The sequence below is a fragment of the Excalfactoria chinensis genome, chromosome 1 (assembly GCF_039878825.1).
Source record: "Excalfactoria chinensis isolate bCotChi1 chromosome 1, bCotChi1.hap2, whole genome shotgun sequence".
Taxonomy (NCBI): domain Eukaryota; kingdom Metazoa; phylum Chordata; class Aves; order Galliformes; family Phasianidae; genus Excalfactoria; species Excalfactoria chinensis.
Genome location: NC_092825.1, coordinates 177368569 through 177389753, shown reverse-complemented (window position 1 = coordinate 177389753; position 21185 = coordinate 177368569). Strand labels below are relative to the sequence as shown.

At 37.5% G+C, this 21185-nt stretch overlaps 1 protein-coding gene across 31 annotated transcripts in view; it reads left to right on the top strand.

Annotated features, from left to right (window-relative positions):
- DLG2 (discs large MAGUK scaffold protein 2) overlaps positions 1–21185 on the top strand; it is a 981657-nt gene that overhangs the window by 777423 nt on the left and 183049 nt on the right. For all 31 annotated transcript variants that reach the window (XM_072326879.1, XM_072326883.1, XM_072326882.1 and 28 more), the window contains one exon: positions 1759–1861. In XM_072326879.1, coding sequence (XP_072182980.1) covers positions 1759–1861 — 103 coding nt within the window. The remainder of the gene's footprint in view (positions 1–1758; positions 1862–21185) is intronic.

Here is a 21185-nt window from a genome sequence, read left to right as displayed (position 1 = left end):
AATCTACTGGTTTTAGATAGCTATAATCACACATCAGATTGTCTAAGACTAATATTTGAAATAGCCTTCACATATCAGTACAGTACTAATTTTTTTCATGTAAATAATAGTTAAATATGTGTTCATAAAAATAGTCGGCTTCTTTAAGATTTGGTGAAAGACAGCAAGATAAAACAGGCCAGTTTGAAAACATACTTGATCAAAATAAATGAATTTATAACAGCATTATGAACAGCTGTAATTTGCCACCATGGTATGTTTGTCACAAAATCTATGACATTGCTCTCTTTCTCCCTCTTTACTTCATTTCCTTTCTCACCTTTCTTTTCTTGAGCAATTGGAAATGAATTTCTGTCCCGCTGATGTTATTTGTATGCCAAGTGTTTCTTGTTATTCACTGAAACGTTATGGTAGTCTTTGAAAAAATGAGGAGGAAACTCAAATAATTAAATAAATAAAGTCAATGCATTAAATAATCACAAATACTTCACCACATCCAAAGAGTAAAAGCTGTGTCAGAAAGCAAGATTCACATTACTGGAGCAGTTAATAATCTTATACATCAAATCTGTCCCTTCTTTGGGATGCTGCTGACACAGCATTTAACTCCACATCTACAAATCAAAAAAGATTTGAAACAATCCCATATTTTTGTAATGTATTCCGTACTTTGAGTATTCTGTTAAACTTCCACTGCTCATGCAGCACAATATATATGATCATTAGATAATCCTCCCCTGCAAGGACAAGCTGTGAAAGCTGGGGCTTTTCAGCCTGGAGAAGAGAAGGCTCTGGGTAGAGTTGAGAGTGGCCTTCCAGTTGTAAGAAAGAAAGAGACAGAGTGTGTAGCAGGGTTTGTTGCAATAAGACAAGGGGAAATGGTTTCAAAGTAAGAGAGGAGAAATTTAAATAGGATGTAAGGAAGAAGTTTTTTACAGTAAGGATGGTGAGGCACTGGAACAGGTTTCCCTGTTGGTGGATGCCCCATCCCCGGAAATATTCAGTGTGTAGCATTGGACTGGATCTGAGCATCTGATAGAGCTGTAGGTGTCCCTATTCACTGCAGGGGAGTTGGACCAGACAACTTTTAAGGGGCCCTTCCAAATGAATTGATTCTATAAAATAAGGGTGGCCCCGTGGGAATACCTACCAATGTAGGACTGCAAGAAGTAGCAAAGCTGTCCCCGCTCACAGCTCCATTGCCATCACATGCAAGATAGAGCTATATTTCTAGGCAACAGGAGAAGAAAAAAATGGTAGCTGAATTTTCAGTTCTCTGAGTCCTCTGATCAGTGTTTTTTGGTTCGAGTTGCTTCATGTATTTCCAGGTTTCCCTGAAGCTACAGAATGGGCTTTCAAGTTCTGGCTGAAGGAGCAGTTTCTTTGCCTGCAATTTTCTCCAATGCAGCAAAAAATGTAATTTACTGTAAATCTTATATTAAAGAAAAAGAGAAATAAACAAACAACAACAACAACAACAAAAGCCAATTAATTAAGAGACCACCAAAAATAAAGTCAGTAGAGAAGAAAATCCCCAAAAGAGGTGGTCTGATGATAGGAATGATAGGGGTAGGAACACCAGTGTCTGCCATTTTAGTACAGATCTTCATGTGCAGTCATAGGTAGCATTCTCTCTGCCCTTCTGGGTTTGTACCTTCACTTTTGCATCAGAGCAAGCATCAGGTATTTAAATAAAAACCTTGGTCTTTCTGTCTAGTTTTAAACTACTCAGATCTGTTGTTTGTATTCCTTCTGTAGGTGAATGGCATCGATCTTCGAGGTGCTACCCATGAGCAGGCTGCAGCTGCACTCAAAGGAGCAGGGCAGACGGTAACAATCATAGCACAATACCAGCCGGAGGGTAAGCAAAATAATAAACTTAAAGACATATGGTAAAAGACAAGTGCATAAATTCACCTGTTTAAAAGGATGAGGCTGCTGTAGACAGTGTTTTTCCCAGCTATCATTAGAAATCATCTGAACTGAAAATTCAAGAGGCAATTCTAGTTGTAAGAAGTGACTCTATTTTTCTCACAGACTTGCTTTTAAAAGTATTGTATGCAACTATAAGAACAATCTTTAAATGTGTGTGTAGTAAGTATTCAACACTTATCTATCAGTTTATTTTTGTTACTGCTTATTCTACATTCTTTTCTATTTTGCTTCTGGAGACAGTGCAAAAGATAAGCACGAGCACAAATGCCAGGAAGATCTGAGTCTGCTTCAGACAGCCAGGTTGGAATTAATCAAAGATTAACTGTTCCTACCAATTGTAGTCTCTCTCTACTACTACATGACTGTGTCCTTCTGCTTCCAGGACAATTAGTCCTAGATCATTAGTATTTATGAGAGAAAATGACTGCTATTTAAATAAAAGAGTCAATAAGAAATTTAGCAACATGTAAGAGAACTGAGGGTGTGATTTACCTCATCCATATTTTGATGTAAAAAAATTAGCTTTCTAGAGTTTAACCTAGTTTCACTGGGTTTGACTGATTTTGTGAGTCCAGAGTTAAGTGACAGAACTCTGTACTATTGTCCGTGAGGTGTGCTTTTTCCTGATTCAAGTATTCAAGACTGTGGAGGATTTCATGAAAGAATTATTACTTTTTCATAGGAGCAAAATATGTTTTTTCTTCACAGTAGTTGTCTCTGTGAATCATTGCCTGACTGAATTCCACGCGTACAGCTGTCTCTGAAGACATGCTTGTACCATTGTATCAGTTTTCAGCAGATCGTTCTAGCTAAATTCAGAAGTCCCACTACAGCCTGAAAACACAAGTGGTTAATTCTGCCTAATTGTGCCATGCCTAGGGGACATTAAGGTCTCAGGTGAAGCAGTACAGTTCTAATAGCAGGTTCAGCCTGGCAGATTTTTCAGAGACACAGGGGAGGTGAATTACTGCTGCTGGAGTTTATGCAACAGGATACTTTCTTTTGTTTCTCTGAGTCTCGATAATAGCAGACAAAAACAGCTGGTATTTATCAAACTTGCAGTTGTGCTGGAGATCTGGTATCATGCATCTGTTTATGGCTTATCTGCACTTGAGTCACCAAGCAGAATAAATTAGGCCATGCTAAGAAATGTGCAGAGAGAGCAAACGGAATCTCAAATATCTATCCTTAGTTAAATAAACAGAATGTGTTTTTATATAAGTGCATAATCAATAATCAGGGCTATTTTAAAGAAAAAGCACTGAAAAGCATTTCTATGACAGACAGCTATCCACACTTGGTTCTGAATAAAGCCATGTTCCCATTAGCTGTGGCGGTTGTGTTTGCTGTCGAGTGATATTAAACTGTAATTATCACCATGGTGTCAGACTGCTTATAGCAATCACTGGCATTTCAGAGTTGTTCTAAGTCATTGTTAATACACAAAGCATGTATTACTTGGCAGATTTTTCCTATTATATATGAACTTCTAGTTGACGTGCTGCTCCCCTACATTCTACCAGATTTGCACTATGTCAAATTCAGTTTCAGTGAACATGCAGTTCAAATGATGCTGATGAAATCCACCAGGTGTTATGTTACATATTTATTCATTTTTTTCCTATAAAGCTACTCCATTCCCCAGAACCCCCTTGAGGGCAGACTAGTCCCAACCACATGAGCTGCCAGCAAAGCACAGCCAGTTTTTGTTTCACCCAAAACATCCAGATACAGTGAAGTGATAGGAACTGTAAGAACAGGGCCCAAAGTCAGCATTCTTGTAGGAAATGATTCATTTTTTTCAGGTAAACAGAGCAGTCTGTAATGGTCCAGCATGTTGTATCTGACTGCTGAAGTACTGCATTTTAATTTAGCTGTGCAGGTACAGACATGAGATGAAGTTTCTCTCTCTTAAAAAAGATGAAACATTTTAAAGTGCCATTAAAACAGCCTACACATAAAATTGCTTAGTGTTTTATGGATCATACAGAAAGGCAGATATTCTATATCAGCATAAGTATTTGTTTTATTTTAAAGACTCAACACAATTTATTTCTCCTTTCTTTGTAATTTACAGCATTTATATTATTTAACTTTCCTGAAGTGTTTATTGAAACACAGCCTTAAAAGACCTTAAAACTGTACAGTTGTGCTTCTTTCAGGGGCTCCTCATTTTAGAATGCTTTCAAAACTGGCAAAGGGCCTGAATAGCTTGATTTTGCATTTTCATGTAGGAAGTGCTGAGTTGTTTTTACTATGGCTTTGGGGCTTTTCTGGAGAGTGAGGAATAGCCACAGAAATATGAACCAATATCTTCTTTATCTTTTCCAGACTATTAAACCTTTAGATCTAGTTGCAAACAAAAGCAATAGATAAAATCTTTAGTTATTGATATTTCAGGTACTAACTGGTAATGATTTAAGTAGCAGGCAGTGGCATAAAACAGCTGCTGGTGGCATAAGGCAGCTGATGATTAGGAATTAAATGGAAAAGCTTACATTCCAGTAGTTTAGTTCTCCTGTGGTTAAGAAAATTGTACAGAATATTTATCTTGGCAATATTACAATGCATCCAAAATGAAATTATATACTTAGCTGTGGGAAGAATATGAGGTTAGTACTGTAGAAATATATTTCAATGTTTACATTTTCCTTTCCTTGTTTCAAATAGTTAAATGTTTTATCTAAGCCTCAAAAGAGCTTCCTTCACAGTTATGTGTATACACTTGGCAGTCAACCTCATGAGAAATGCAGCTCCTGCAACAATCCAGTGCTTGCCATCAACTTGAGTAGCTTTTCCTCTTGGTATTATGGCACTTTGGTTTCTTCTTCTATCTGGGATAAACTAATGCAGAGACTAACACATAAAATGTAATATGGTTGGTGTTTACCTGAAACATGCTGCCTGTTTGTCAGACAAAATTGCTTGGAAGCAAGAGAAAGTTCTGTAAAAATGTACATATGTAGTAAACAAAGGGAGGATGGAAAATGCAAGCAGTGATTTGCGTGATGAGGAGATGAATGGAACTACTAGGGCTATTATAAAGAACAGAGAACTTCTCATCAGTTCCTCTGCTCCTTAATTCCTGTTCTTCTCATATAAGCTCACTGTCCCTCCAAAAATTAGAAGAGGCAAAAGGGAAAGTCCATACAAATGCACATTATGTGAAATTATTTATGGCAAGTTTATTGGAAGCAAGATTAAAAAATCAGAGCTCAGCAGTGAGAGTGTGTGGTTATATCAGTAGAAGAAATGGCCAGAAAGTGGGGCTTTTGAGTCACTTCTTACTTGTATTTTAAAAACTGAAAATAGTACATGTACTTTATCTCATGTATAGAGTAAATGGCGGTCTACCAATGCTGAGCATCCTAACCTCTAATTATTATTGAGAGTGTAGTTTATAGGGAGGCTTGTGTGTTTTGATTTTAGGTGAGAGCAGTAGATTACAGCCTAGTATAGAAGGAGTTAAGAAAAATTGCATTTTATCAGTGAAACTAAAATACTAAAGATGAACTAAAAGGTGAATTTAAGGTAAAATAGAGATGAATTGTCCTGCAAGACACAGTCTGAGAGTTGGGCAAACAAAGTAGTGAACTCTCCCTGAACCTGCTAAAAAGCTTTAGTGCACATCTTAGCTTCAAATGTCCACATTCTTTCCTGTTTCCTCATTCCTTCCCAATAGAGCACTGTAAAAGGGATAGAGTTCAGCCCTAAGACTTTTTCCAGATACTCAGTATCAGTGGTCTGCAAGCTGCCTTTGATGCACTGCAGTCTCTCTGCAGCTATTGCTTCACTGCCCTCCCTGGAAACATTTTAAACGAGTTAGAAGTTAGAGGTGATCTCGGTCTTTCAAGCAATACAGTGAACTTGCCTCCTTAACAGCTTGCATATAGGGAAAACATTCGTCAATTACACACTGATTTGACCAGGATGTCAAAAGGTAGTTACAACGAGTGAATTTCTGCTTTATCACCTTTTGAGTGAGCTGCTGGCTGCTTGCTCAGTGTCACTGAGATTTGGTTGGAAGGGCAGTAACAGAGAGACACTGTGATGGGTGGTGTCTCTCTTTGCAGACATCAGCAATGGAAATTACTGGAGAGCTGCACTTAGAGTTATAAGCATCCCATGGCTGCAATGGTAATAAATTCACCTTTCTGTTCTTTTGTTCCTGGGCCTTTGAAGCACACACAGTGTGTTGTAACTTCAATTAGCTGCACTGGCTTTTACAAAGCATGCTCCTTCCCTTATGTCTTCCTCAGAACGACTGATGCATGAAGCCTGTGCTTTTTAAAATATGAGAGTAAAAATCCAGGGTTCACTCCTGCAGATCACTTTCTGAGCACTTAGGGATATTTTCTAGCTCTTACCTCCGTTTCATTCTCTCTTTCTGCCTGAAAAAAATATAAGTGTTTATCTCCTGCTTTGTTACAACTGTCACATATAGTTTTGTTCCAGATGCTGCAGAAATAAGATAGTCACAAAGTGTGTGGGTAGAATAAATATTTGTATTTATTTGTTTTCTATAGATTTCCTCTCTACTTTGAAATGTGAACACTTTTCTCAGCTGTTGAAAACTAATACATGGATAAAAGTGCATTACAGCAGTTGGCTTTCACCTAGAATCCCTGTGTTTAATTACCAAAGAACGCAAGACGTTAAGATTCTATTTCATGCACACGTACTAAAAAGTATAACATAAGCTAAGAAAGACCATGCAGGATCTGACCAAAAGCCCATTTGCTGGGGATCGTGTTTCCAACAGTGAGCATCAGCTTAAGGAAACAGGAAAGAAGAGGACAAGGACTCTTGTGATGGTGACCAGATGGGCTTGACAAATTCTCTCCTCATCTCAGCTGGAATACATCCCTGATGTAAAGATTAATAAAGCAGAGGCTTAGATGTATGATTCTTTGGTTATCTTGCTCAAGTACATTGAGAGAATACTTCTGTGCATTTTTTAAGATAGGAGAATTTAGAAGGAAAAAATAATACAAGTGGATAGGAAGATGGGCATGAGGGCTGTATATACAGGATACGTTGCAACTCTTGTCTTAGGGGTTGGTGGTTTTGCTGTGGTTTTTTTGCATTTGGTTGGTTTTTAACTTAATAACATCAGAGGTGTCAGTCGTACTCTGGAGTTGTATTTTCAGATCCTAACTTACGGGTAATAGTTGACAAGGGACCAGAATCTCCTTTATAGGAGCCTTTCATTCAGGCAGCAATGTTAAACTGCTTTTTACAGTGGTGTCTCAAGCTTTCCAGCTTTCCCTATTAACTGATACGGGTTTGTTTCTTAACCAAGATGCAAAATTGTAGGCTGTTACCTCTAGCTGTTAAATGTCAGCCCTCTGCCTCCTGACTCTCCATGAACTGCCCAGTGATGAGAGCTCAGCCAGTCTGCAGATGATTCTAGGAAATTAGTTTTCCTAATATTTTTTAACACATCATTCTTTGAAAGGAGTGCAGAAGTTCACTGAGGCACAAACTGCTTCTTAGATGCAGAGATTTCTATGTAATTTAATGTATCTTGTAGTATCACGTGGTTGCAAGAACTTCAGATAATATATCAGATGAGAGGAAATGTTACTTGTAATCTCAAAACTAAAACTGGCACTTATTTACACTAATCCTTGAGTGCTCAAGGTTATGTCAGCAGTTAATGGGCACAGTTGGATGCTGTGATTAGTGTTTGCTGCTTTTGCTACTTCTGATGTTGTAAATGCAGCTGTGGTGAATTCAGGACAAATTAGTGTTTTTTCTGAGACAGTCCCACAATTCTCTTGTCTGGCTGTATAAGATAGGTAGACTGGATACAGATCTTGCATATGTTACTGAGAATATGCTCAGAGAATGGTGAGGCCCTGATACAGGCTCCCTAGAAATGCTGTGGGTGCTCATTCCCTGAAGGTGCTCAAGGCCAGGTTGTATGGGGACAGGGCAACCAGCCAAGGTTGGGACTGGGTGGTCTTCAAGCTCCCTTCCTACCCAATGCATTCTGTGGTTCTATATGATTGGCTGTAGTCCCTATGTGACTCTGCCTGTGAGTTCTGCAGAGAGCAAGGGGGTTCTGGGGCTTCTCAGAGGCTCTTTTTGGCAACTCCATATTTTAATTCCTCTGCAAAACTAAAACAGTACAGTAATGGAGTGTACCTCACCCAGCACTGAATGACACGCTTTCTAAAAATCTTCACTCTATTTTTTTCATCATTTTTTGCTTTGAGTAGTATAACCAACACCTACTATAGCAGAAACAAATTATGGATTTGGTTTATTTTCTTATTGTGTTCCTGCAGATCCATTTACAGTGTCAGTATTAGATGAAGCTTTAAGCTTTTGCCATCTGAATGCTATGATTTAGGGTATGTGGGAAATATGACCATCCTAGTCTGCTAGAATGCAGTTGCTGCTTCCATATAGGCTCCTAGGCTTGCTCCATACCCATGTTCATAAATGTTTCATTTTAAGTACTTATTTCATAATTTAGTCATATTTAGCTTGTTTCTATCAAGAAGCTTTATGTTTCCTTAAATAGTATATTCTGTCTGTGTCAGCAGTAAGACGTGCATGGAAAATGAGATTTCACTTTAAACTTGTCTTTTCTTGTTTTCATTTTACATGTGAAAGCTTGAAGTCACGATGGCTTTTTTCTGTACTTTCATTTGAACTTCACTTACTGTAGTCTGCTCAGTTTCTTATTGTTCATATGTAGCTTTGTCTGCTTAATTTTATACAGAAAAATAGTATATTTGTTAGAACTTCATACTGGAGATTATAAATTGCTTTGTTAGTGATTTATTAAGTTCAGAAATATCCCCTTCTTACTGTTTTAGTAAGATAATCATGAAGTCATACGTTAGTTTCATTGGGAATACAAATAGTGTCAATTCTATTTTGTAACAGCTGTTACGTTTGCAGCTGCTAATTTTACTGTGACATATGTAGTTTCTTCTAATATCTTTCCCTGTTTTTCCCTCATTGGGCTGGAAGCCTTGTTTTTCATCTCACACAGAGAACAAGAATTTGTGTCAGTGAACAAGAGATGTATGGAGTTGCATACTGGCTTTGGAATAATTCCTTGTTCTCCTAATTCCCTTTCTTCTTCTAGTCCCTAACTGCTCTTCATTTAGAACAAATATATTCTAACTAAAAAGCATATGTTTTGTGTTTGTTTTCTTATTTACTTTTTAAGCAATAAATTCTACCAATGCCTTTGCTGTGTAAGGTCTTTCACAGTAACATCCTTTCATACACTGTATGATGTCAGGGGCTTATATTTATTTCCAACTTTTTACTCTAACCGTGTTGCTTTTATTTTCTGTCTGATTTTTGAATTTTGCAAATACATGCCTGGGCTTGATGCTTTGCTTTTTAGTTACCTTCAGCATCACTTGTTTATCATCCTTCATTGTCATTAAAATCTGTCTTATGATTTTCCTGGTCCTTGTGATACCATCCAGAGTTTAACATTTAGAAGCTATTACAGAAAATTGTGTGGTTTGGCTATAAAGGTACTGAAGACTCTGCAAAAGAAACATTTATTTTACCCAAACGATTCAGCATGTATCATTTTTAATAGAGGGTGTTCTCTGCCTACAGGTGAATTACTTTGTGTAGAAACATGGCTGAAAGTACTGAACAGCTTATAAACTGCTTATAAAGAGCTTATAACTGAGATTTCTCACTGTTAACTGATGCTTATATGCTTAAGCTGAGGCTCAAATATTAGCTCTTGAAGGGGACAGATTGTTTAGTACAGCCTGCTGTGACAGGACAGGGGGAAAAAAAAGAAGGGAGATCTAAATAGGATGTTTTCTTACACTAAGGGTGATGAAGCACTGGCACATGTGCCCAGGGAAGTGTTGGATGCCCCATCCCTGTAGACATTCACGGTCAGGCTGGATGGGGCTCTGAGCAACCTTGTCTATCTGTAGGTGCCCCTGTTCATTGCAGAGGAATTGGACTGGGTGGCCTTTAAGTGACCCTTCCAACTTAACTCTGTGATTCTGTACGATCAATGTATGTTCTGATAATATCACCAGATAATTGGAATTCTTAAGAATTTAAGCTTATCTGTACAGTAATTTGTCAAAATGCTGATCAAACAAAACATTTTGATTTCAAATTAAAAGCATGCCATTCTGAGGTTTTCTGGAGGACTGCTCTTGAATTTGGCTTTCAAATCTCTCCTGTAAGCTTCAGGGTGTGTATACTGCAGCTTTTAGTTACAAACAAATGGAAGAGAAAATCTCTGACTTCCTTTTCTGTGCTTGTGAAACATCAGAAAGGGCAAAAAATATAGGAGGGAACTGAGCCCTCTGATAATAAAGGAGAAATGTTGGGGTGGGAAGGGTCCATCTGGCTCAACTCCTGCCTCAGCAGGAACAGCCAGAGCAGGGTGACCAGGGCCAAATCCAGGAACCATTTGAAGACTGTCAAAAAAGGAGAGCACAGCTTCCCTGGGCTGAGCTCAGTCAAGCACACAATTCTTGTTTTAAAAGTATATCGTTCCTGAAACATTCAGGGATTTCCTTTCCAATGATATTATGGAGCTTTGCAAATCTAAATTAAAAGGTGTGGCATTTTTTGTTTTGATTTTATTATTATTATTATTATTATTATTTTACAATTAAATGGGACCATTGGCTAGGCTAGTTTCCTAAGGACTGTCTATAGGCAATTAAGGCATATATGTTTCTGAGGTCACACAGACTTTTAGGATGAGACTCGTCTCTTCTCCAGCTATAGAGGGAACCTGAGTTAGACTTCATGAACAAAGCTACAGCCAGGTTGGATAGGTCCAGGGCAGCCTGATCTAGCAGTCAGCAGCTCTGCCCATGGCAGGCTGTTGGAACTGGACGATCCTTGAGGCCCACTCACACTCAAGCTCATCTATGAGTTAAATTCTTTTGATATCTTTGGGAAGTGGCTCCTGGAAAAGCATTACGCAGAGCAGGAGTTGGTTTCCCAGCTCACCAGGTGAACTGCTAATGGAGCCAGAAATGAATTCGTAGAGCACTGTGCCTTTTGTTTCTGTCGCTAGACAACACCTTCACTCAGGAATCATTTTGAGGCAAATCAGTGCATTCATTATTTTGATGGATGGAGAAAAAATGGTAAAAATTACCAACAACTTAAAATTGGGATTCTGGTGTAAAATTAACAGAAGTGAGAGTTTCAAGGCAAGATAGGAAATTTAAAGGTAATGCATTTACTTGTATGTTTACTTTTAGGTAAATCAGTTGATTTGTTGTTTCTACCTCTGGGTGAGAACGATGGCAAGATGTGAGGAGTAGATAAAAGACCAGGGCTTATTTAAGTAGGGAGAAAGGATTACATGGAAGATCTCTCAGTGCTGTCCCCACATGCACAGCATTTTTAATTCCTTCATTGACACCAGTAAATGATTGCCCTGCCATGTGTGCATTCCTGCCTCTCATTTCTGTTTACTGAAAGCGATACCATGAGAGATACTTAATGAAAGTACAAACACTGTGGGTGCACTGAATGGATATGTAATTTTTATGAAGCACAGAAACAACAGTGAGTAACATTTTGCTCACTTGAGCATGCACACACATATGTTCACACAGGTATTGGAAGCTGGAATTTGGGGGTGCCAGGGCCAGATTTCAAGAGCTGCATTGGATGCTTTCAGTGGATTCATTCCCAGCTGCCATATGCTGCATGTTCTTACACTGTGTCTGTGGAGGATAAGCAAGAAGCTATACAATATCTGATCACACACTAAAGCTGTGCTTGAGAATAAAAAATAAAAATAAAAATCTGCAAGTCAATTCATTGCATCTGGATATCTTTACTACCTGAGCCACCTCCACAATAAACACTTCTTTTTCTATGATCTTGATCTATGTCATTCTTTCTTACAGTATTTTCTTTGACGTGGCTGCTAACCTGGCAGCTGACAAGAGAAATATGAAGCAGATTTAGACTGCATTGTCAATCTTCAATACTTTCTTAACTGAAAAACCATTGAAAAAAACATCATCTGTCATGACAATTTCAAAAAAAAGCCTTCTGTATAATATATATTTTGAGTAAGAAAAAATTGTGTGATCGGTGCAGTGAAGATGCATAGAATCATTAATTTTATCCTACCTCACTCCTATGGACGACCATACACTAAGTTAGATGCTAAAGTAAAAGCAAAATTAAATGCACTATTTAAATATAGATATACAAGTATATATAAAAACCAGCATTCAGTACAAATAAGCCCTTGAAGACGCAACATCATATATCTATGAACAAAATATACATATAATTTGACTTGAAAATCTATTTGCTTTTAAAGGTACTTATTCAATGTAAGTACTTCATTTATTCCTCTGGTTTCATGGTGGAAAAGATATTACAGTTAATATGTTCCAAGAGACGTTTTCATAGTTAAACTCCAAAACAGAAATACCCTGATCTTCTGTACTGCTGAATTATGTGAATGATCACTTCTTTTAGAAATTCAGATTAATCACATTGTGTAGGTTAAATGTGGACTTCGAAAGTACTTTCTGGTGACATTCTAAAACAAACCTTCCAGAACAAGCGACTGGTCCCAGATTTATAATTCTGTAATTTACAAAGGAAATTTATGAGACTAACCCAAGTAGTAATAGTTATTTTTACCACTTCAATAATATTGCATATTTGGATTAAAATATGCACATCAGCTCAGAATTGCACAAGAAATTCAGACCTGACCAACATTTGTAAATGTTGAACTTAATTGCTGCTTCTTGCAGCAACAAGTAAGCAAAGAAATGTGTAACACTGTGTTAAGAGTCAAGTGGGTTATTTTACCTTGCACATAATGCATATGTCTTGGAGAGAATCAACAAAGGTTTTTTTTGATGTTGATCTTCTTTTCACTAAGTCTGGATCCTTATATTTGTCTAAATTGGACTCCCAAAAGTGATATTATCAAACTTGAGAGCTGCTTTTGCAAATGTAACTACTCAGCACTCAGGATATCTTTATGTGATAATAAATGGTGTGTAAAGATCAGGACAGGGCTTGCCTTGTAGATGGTGGAATCCAACCCCGCCAGAACTGTGCAAAACTTGCTACATTTTTGTTTCTCTCTCTGCTAATAGTGACATGCAACAAGTTTGCTTGTTTTCTTCCTCCAGTAGTTTTCAGTGTTTGTTTGTTTGTTTGTTTGTTTTTATGTTGGTTTTTATGTTGGTTTTTACACCTTCATTGTGTTACATGCAGGTATGTGTTTTTGTGTGCAAATTTTTGTGTGGAGAACGCTACCACCTATATCAGAAGGTGTTCAAGTGGTTTTAATTCTCTAAACTAGATCTGAAGAAGGGTGTTCTGCCTTCATGGCTTGGAGGTGACTAGAATAGTCTAGCTTGTGTCCCAAGAGTAGTGTAATCTTAGTTTTTCCTGGAATAACATGCTCTGCATCTCTGGTAGATACTCTGAAGTTTGCATCTGATGTAGAAATCGAGCCCCTTTGTTGAGGAAAGCAACTCAGTGTTAGATAGCCTCTTGGGATGCTAGCAATCCTTCCCAGCTGTTTGTGAGCCTATTTCAATTCTTACTTCCAGAAGAGAGTTCACATTCTTATTGTTCTTGGGTCAGATTCAGAAAAAAAAATAATAATAATAATAATAATAAATAAAAAAAAAATGTGCAGTCTGTGTTTATGAAAAATCAAAATCAACGTGTAACGAACAGATGATGGCACTTGGAAGGAGAATGGGTGGATTCTGATGGTCTCTGGGCAGACTCTGGATTTGACCTCACATAGCTCTCTTCTGATTATTTTGTTGACCAACATAGCTACCATTAATGATCATGAAAGCATACTGTGGGATTAGCTAGTTACTGTGTTGTAGAAGTGTAGAGAGAGGTGTGCCAGTTATTGCACAGAAACTGTGAAGTTTCAATGTTAGCAATCAACCTGCACTAGATTAAAGAATCTGTAAATTAATGTCATTAGTCATCAAGTTTATATGATAATAAGAAATATATAATAAGCTAAATAATAAGAAATATATAATAAACTGAATAGGGAAGGACCTGCAGTGTGATTGAGGGAACTGCTGCAAAGAAAAATGCTGAGGGCTGTGAGGATGCCAACTGCTTTATTCTGTCTTGTATGTGCATTCCCCATAAGGATTTTGTTTCAGCCAAATTACATAAAATTGCATCAACTGCAATACAAGTAATTATATGGATTGACTGTAAAGTACTTAGGAATGAGCAAAGAGAAACTGGGTAGATAGAGTGCTGTAGCCAGGGCTTTACCTCCAGCTGTTTTCAAATCAATTAGATGTGAGCAATTAGAACTGTTTTCTGTTTAAATCCTTTCTTAAACTAAATGTATGGACTTTACTAAATGGACTTCCACACAAATCCAGCTACTTTCCGTGGAAGTTTTCATCACCCAAATGAAATATCTTACTTTACAATTGTAGGAATTCAGAAGTAGTCCAAATAATCTCCATTGAAAAGTGCTTTATGGTGTCTTTTGATTGGTATTGTTTGGGTACCTCATCAGCACACATTCTGTTCCTGAGATGGTTGCCTCTTCTCCCGGGATGTCCCATAAACGTCCTCATTAAGATTGTTCATTCCCTGTCCTTGAGGAGATTTGTAGGAGCACAACAGGACTGTTTTCCAAATGAGAATATTTTGGATTGAGGGCCTAAACATTTTTAGAGTATAGGGAAATAAAACAGTTCTGGTAAACTATCCCTTTTGAAAAAGGGGTGCAAATTACGACCATTATGAAACAGTTTGAGTTTATACTGTTTCGTATGTATTTTATTTACCGATGCACTCCTGTTTGTGACTTCTGAGTAGTTTCAAAAGTCTATGGGTGTTTAGAGGGGTGGAAATGTAGGGCTGTGTAAACAATATCGCAGGTATTAGACGACCATAAGGATTAAAAAATAAATAAATAAATCATAAAATAAATAAAATAATAATATTTGTATCTGTATATACTCCCATGTAAGCAAGAGTAAATAAAGCTAGTGGCTTTCTTAATATCACTAAGTCTTTATTGTACTAAAAACTGCTTCTAGGACTTTTCTGAACGTCATACAACATTCACTTTCTAAGATGCTACACTAATAGCCCAGATCCAGATTGTTTAAAGTCAGTGTGCATACTAATATTATGCTTGATACTATCTCTTCAAAGATACCAGGATAGCCAGTAGGAAAAGTGAGACATGGGAAAGTTTTGAGTTGTCCAAGCATGAGCCTAAAGGTAGTAACAGAATGGTTGATATGTCACTCCTGTGTGAATACAGGTCTTGATGTAATACCGTGTTGTGTCTTGAGTCTTGTGGTAATACAGTAATAAGAGAAAATCTACCAGAAAAGACAATATTTGCCACTGAGATAATTGCACTGTCTCTTTCAAGAAGGTATCAACTGCTGTGGAAAAAGGACTCCTGTATTGTCCCTTAGGGAGATTACCTGATATTGTCAACCATAAATCCCTTGTCTTTTCCTTAGGAGAGCTTCTGTCTTTGAAATCTGTATGTTTCTAGCTTGGCCAAGAGTGACTGAAACATACAAGCAAAGAAACACGTTGCACTTCTACCACATCCATAGGAGGATGTATTGTCTATTTTAGCACTTTCTAGATCTGAGGATCGATGAGGTGAAATGGGTAGCTGATATCAGGATCATAACAGCAGACACTGAGGCTGTTGGTCCTTTACAGTCACAAGTGGAACCTGAAGTTGTCCTAATGTTTCAAAAAAGTAGACATTTATTCTAATGCAACTGAAAACAATGACTGCTGATTGCTGTTTACGTGTATACGTCTCTACTAAGTCTCTCTATGTTGCTTCTATGTTTGAAAATTCAGTCATATTTAAATTGCTTGTATCAGTATAGTAAATAAAAAGGCAATTACTGAGCACTCTGCTTTCTAGCACAGTAAGTGATTTATGGCTTCAGTAGGCAATGTATTTAAGCCCTGTTTGTGAAATTAAAAATATAATGGCTGGAAACCTAGCATGAGCTCAAAAGAAGCTATAAAACTTCCAAATAATTAATGGGTAGCATCAAGAAAATGGTGGTTAATATTTTAAAAAAGCAGGATATAGTAAAAGGATTTAGTTTAATATACTGGATTCTGAAGTATGCATAGGAAAGAATACAGTGTTCAGTATTCTGTACATGTTTCCAGGGAAAATAGTATCATCATAGTATCATCGTATCATAGTATCGTGTGAGTTGGAAGGGACCTTACAGATCATCGAGTCCAACTCCCAGGATTCAAGCCTTCTGTGTAGCAGAGCGGCACTTCTACCACTTGCGCCACAGGGGGGATTCGAACCCAGGCCTCCGGTGTTGCAAGCGGCAACAGAAGAACCATTTGCAAATGTAGCCATAGATAAACATTCAGACACAAATAATGCTTTGTAAACAAGATGGAGTTAAAGCATGGAAAGAGGAGGCTGCAGACTAGGGCGGTAGATGAGGGTGATAAGACAACCCTTCTGCCTCTTTTATTTGTGTCAGAGCTTTAGAAAAACAGGTTGAATGAGGCCCTGGGCAGCCTGATCTAAGGGGTGGCAATCCTGTCCGTGGCAGGGGGGTTGGAGCCGGATAATCTTTAAGGCCTCTTCCACCAAACCCAAGAAGGGATCAGGGTGTTTCTTACCTCTCTGAGATTCTCCCTTTCATCTCCAGCCCAACTCTGCCCCTTTTGTCCCTTTTGTTTTCTTTCCAGAAGTCACCCAGCTTTTTATTCCTGGGGTAGAGAAGATTCCTTTTACCTTCCTTTCAAAAGAGTCTTGATCTGGTTTTGTTTGTTTATAAGGCACTGGTCCCCAGTCTTGCCAATTGGTTATCAGAAAGAAGAGTTCTGTGAGGATTTTATTTCCAAGCCCAAATAAGTGCTTTCTCATATTTTCCTTGTTTCCCCACAGATTTTCACTCTCAGTTCATGGTCTGTTGTGGCAATGACAGCAGAAGAGGGCTTCTTGACCTCGAGGTTAAAGCATAAGATTGACAACCAGGCATCGTGGGTTCTTCTTAACTCCACCATTTACATTTGCATTGCTTATCAATTATTTTTGTGTGTGTGTGTGTGTGTGTTTTTTTCTCTAGGTTCTACTGGTATGGTATTACAGACTACTTTGGTCCTTTATATGGTGTTGTTTGTAAAATGAGGTGTGATGTAGCAAGGAGTAATGAAGCATGATAATAAGAACGTTGTGAAATTCCACAAGAGCTGTGTTCAGTACTTCCCATTTACCAAAGCATCCCCGCTGAGTTCACTGGGTCTTGAAGCCAGGGAGAGTTTAATGAGTAATGTGTGAAAACGGGCTCTTTGACTATTGCTTAATTTTGAGGTATATTTTGTGACTTCAGTGGAAGCTGTGCATGTCCAACAATTGCCATGTCAGTCCATTTTCATCTGTAAAGCACTTTGAGATTTGCTGGAGAACCAGACTATTCTACAAGCTTTAGTATGCACTGCCATGAGTGAGCTGATTTTGTGTTTGCATTTAACTAATGATTGTGAGCACCATGGTTAGCAATGCATTTTTGGAACAGAGATCCTGCGCTAAGTATAATTCAGCATTTTACAATTTTTAATTATTTTCATGCATTTAGTTAATAACTTGGAATTTTCAAGATGCCCTCTATGACTTCAGGAAGATACAGGAGCCTTAAGTCTTTTTAGTTGATTTGACTTGGGGTCATAAGTCCTTTAATTTATGTGATAGTATAGTCCATATACTTTCCAGGTAAACATGGGTGAAGTTTGGAAGTATAACTAATGGTTCTATAGTGAGTTGAGTTTTAATGCCAAAAACAGGGATTTCATATATGAAGACTGGAATGTATTATTGAAAGTGACATAACTTCCTCTCTTTAATAATTTACAGATAAACAAACTTATAAAACAACTTTATTAACAGGCCTCTTAAATTACACAATACTTGAAGTCAGATTTTTGGAGTGCCTTCTTTAATAGAGGTTGCTATATAATATTTTCCTTCAAAGAGTTCCATAAATAATTTTCCTTTTCAGAAACTGGATGCAGTGTTTTCAATAGATCTTATGCCGAAGGCATGTTTCCTCTTTTACCATAGTGGCCATCAACTCTCACTGTTTTCACATTTGTTTTCACATTTCCAACTCTTGAACAGACTTGGTTTTCTTTTCGGTATAACCAGATCTATAAACTTCCTAGGTTTGTAAATCTTACTTGAGGCAAAATGTATATCCCTGTAATGTGTTCTACCTTAAATTATTGATATGTATGTTCAATTGTAACTCTCTCAATGAAGTTTTTGTCTGAGAATTACTGAATGGTATTCAAGAAATGCTAAAATGCCTTTTGTGTAAGAAATTTAGATATTAAATAGTGAGATGAATTTCTAGAGTATTCTTTGTATTCTTACTTGCTGGGGAGATTTGCTTCATATCTCTGATGAAGGTTGTTGGGGTGTAGCTCTCATCAATGGGGCAGTGTTTCACTGCATTTAGCATGTTGTATTTATTCTGCTATAGTCCTTAGAAGGCTGTTACAAAAGCCATGGAATCACAGAATGGCTTGCATTGGAAGGGACAGACCTCAGAGACCAGTCCATTCAATTTCCCTGCCATGATCAGGGATTTCAACCACTAGATAACACTGCACAGTATCCCATGCAATCTGGGATTGTAAGGCATTGTAAAACCACTGAGTAAAAAGAGTCTGGGTCTTTCTAGGGGTTCATAACAGCTGTAAGTAGATAAGGACAGCCAAGATCCAAAGGCAGCATTGAGGTAACACTGGCCAATGTGACACAGTGGGACCCAGCTACCTCAAGTATTCCTGTTTGTAGAACAGTGGAATATAAAATGATTAGAAGAATAGTGAAAATAACATACAGCTCTTTCTCAGTTATTCCTTCTAAGTGTTAGGAGATCCCCAAAAGAAAGTGTGGGAGCCCCTTTGACTGGTTGATGTCAAGCACCCAGGATCGTGTGTCAACCTGAGGTAGAGGAGTACTCTAGATGCTGCATGAAGTATCCAGGTGACTGTCTAGAACTCTAACTGCAGTTATTATTAATGCTGAGTTTGAGATCTTCCTAAGGAGAAGGGTGTAGGAGGGGAGGCCCAGTTTGACCACCCCCATGTGGATGTTGTTTGCAGGCAGTGTTCCATTGGGACACGATTGCATTTGTTGAGGCAATAGAGTGACAGAGGATTTCAAGGCCACAGGAATGTCACACAGTCAAAATTTGTGACACACTGAAAATGTGCATGGTAACTAATTCCATGTCAATTTCTTCAAGTCTTCCCCAGTGTCCATGGGGCATACTCGAAGTGTTACATGATCGAATGTGAGAAGCACACATGCACGTAGATCTTTCTCAGTTTTGATCCCGTTTATTTGTCTGCTTTTTACTGGCTTTTTCCTATAAACTCTTTGATGCAATTTCTTATTTAATACTATGAAAACACTGGGCCTTTCAAATTGTAAAGGCTTTCATTGCGGCACATAAACATTTTACAGTCATGGCTCATATTTGAGTTTGATAACAACACTGAAGGGAACAAATTTAAAATGAGTCATCAAATGTGAACACGAGTTACTTTAACCTGGCATAACCCTATTCCAGTGTCACTACTGGCACTGACTCTAACCTTAGGTTTTGTCCTTATGGAGAGCTGACATACAGATCGTTTCTGCAAGCTGCAGCTTGGAGATAATACTTTCAAACTTTGACAGTGCTGTTCTGATTCATTGCTTGTCATGTTTTTGGTCACAGAAAGGTACTTTAAAACATGAATCTATCTGCAGCATGTTCTGAGCAATAAATAAATAATATAAACACATAATTATGGTTTAGGCTTTTAATAAGTGAAATTAAATCTATCTTTTCCTAATAAATAATGTAAAATTATTTATAATATGGAAAATTCACTTTCACTGATTTCTCTTTGCATGTCAAATATTACTGCATTAAAATCAATACTGAGTGCAGTTCAAAACTGGTATTTCAACACATTGCATTATGAAATTGCAAGGCCTACAGTGTTAGCAGTCAACGGGAGCCAGATAAGAAAAAATACAAATCTATTACTTCACATATCACAAAGTTTTTAAACAAGAGATGTAGAAAATTGCTTTATCTGTTACTTGTACTATATTTCAATTAATTTGTCTAAATAATTAAAATGTAGCTTTTCACAATGTGATGGTAATGAAAAGCAAATGGAAAAAAAGAAATGCAATGTGTTCATGAATACAAGGAAAAAAAAAATAGAAATAAGATTTACTTCATTTAGGTTTTGACTGAAAATAAAGAAGTAAATGATTTCATTCTGATTCCTTTAGGTTTACCAGCAGGCTCGTTTCCCTTGTGGGTCTTCTTGTTTTTGCTGTTCAAAAGCTCCAAGATTTTCAGCTTGAGCATGATTCATATCGTACCCTTTCATATTTCTCCCTTCAGATTTTTTATCCTGTATAACCAAGACATTAAAACTGAGATAAAAACTCAGAAGAGATGGACAGAAATGTTCAGCAACTCCGAAGAAAAGGATTTAAAAGCTTAGTTACAGGAAAACCTTTCCTACAGGTTGTTTTGACAACTGAAAACGCTACTGAAAAGATATAGTTCAATCTGACATACTGTGAGATTCATCCACTGCGTAACTTCATCCATAATGATGGGCATATGTGTCAACCAAAGTATGTTTGTTCTTAAAATTATTCAAATTTCTGAACGGGCTTCTCCAAAACAGTCTGATTTGGTTTTTGTGATTCAATTAACTCTACTGCATTGGTTAATGCAAAAAAGGCCACCCTGCTGTACATTCAGTCTCTGACATGTGTGTTGTTCTATGCTGTAGGAATAAGTTAAGCAGGAAGTAAAAACAACCACCTCTGAAATCTTTGTTGAACAAAAAAAATAAAAATAAAAAAATAAAAAAATTGGTTTCATTTTATCTTTTGCACAAATGTCACCAGTACATGGCAGACTCTACAGGAGGGCTGTGACAGTGACCTCTAAAAAGCCATCTGTATCTTGTGTCTCTGAATGGCCTCTTGAATATGATGTGTCACATTAATCTATAAAGAAGACCTTCAGAGAAATTTAACTAACTTTAAAATTATTTATTTATTTATTTATTTATTTTGACAGTGAATGGAATCTACAGCTGTGGCTTTCTTTTCTCCTTCAGAGCTTCCAGTGGCTCTACGTGTGTATGTACACATTAAGTGTACTCCCTAGTATGTGCTTGTGTGTTTGTGT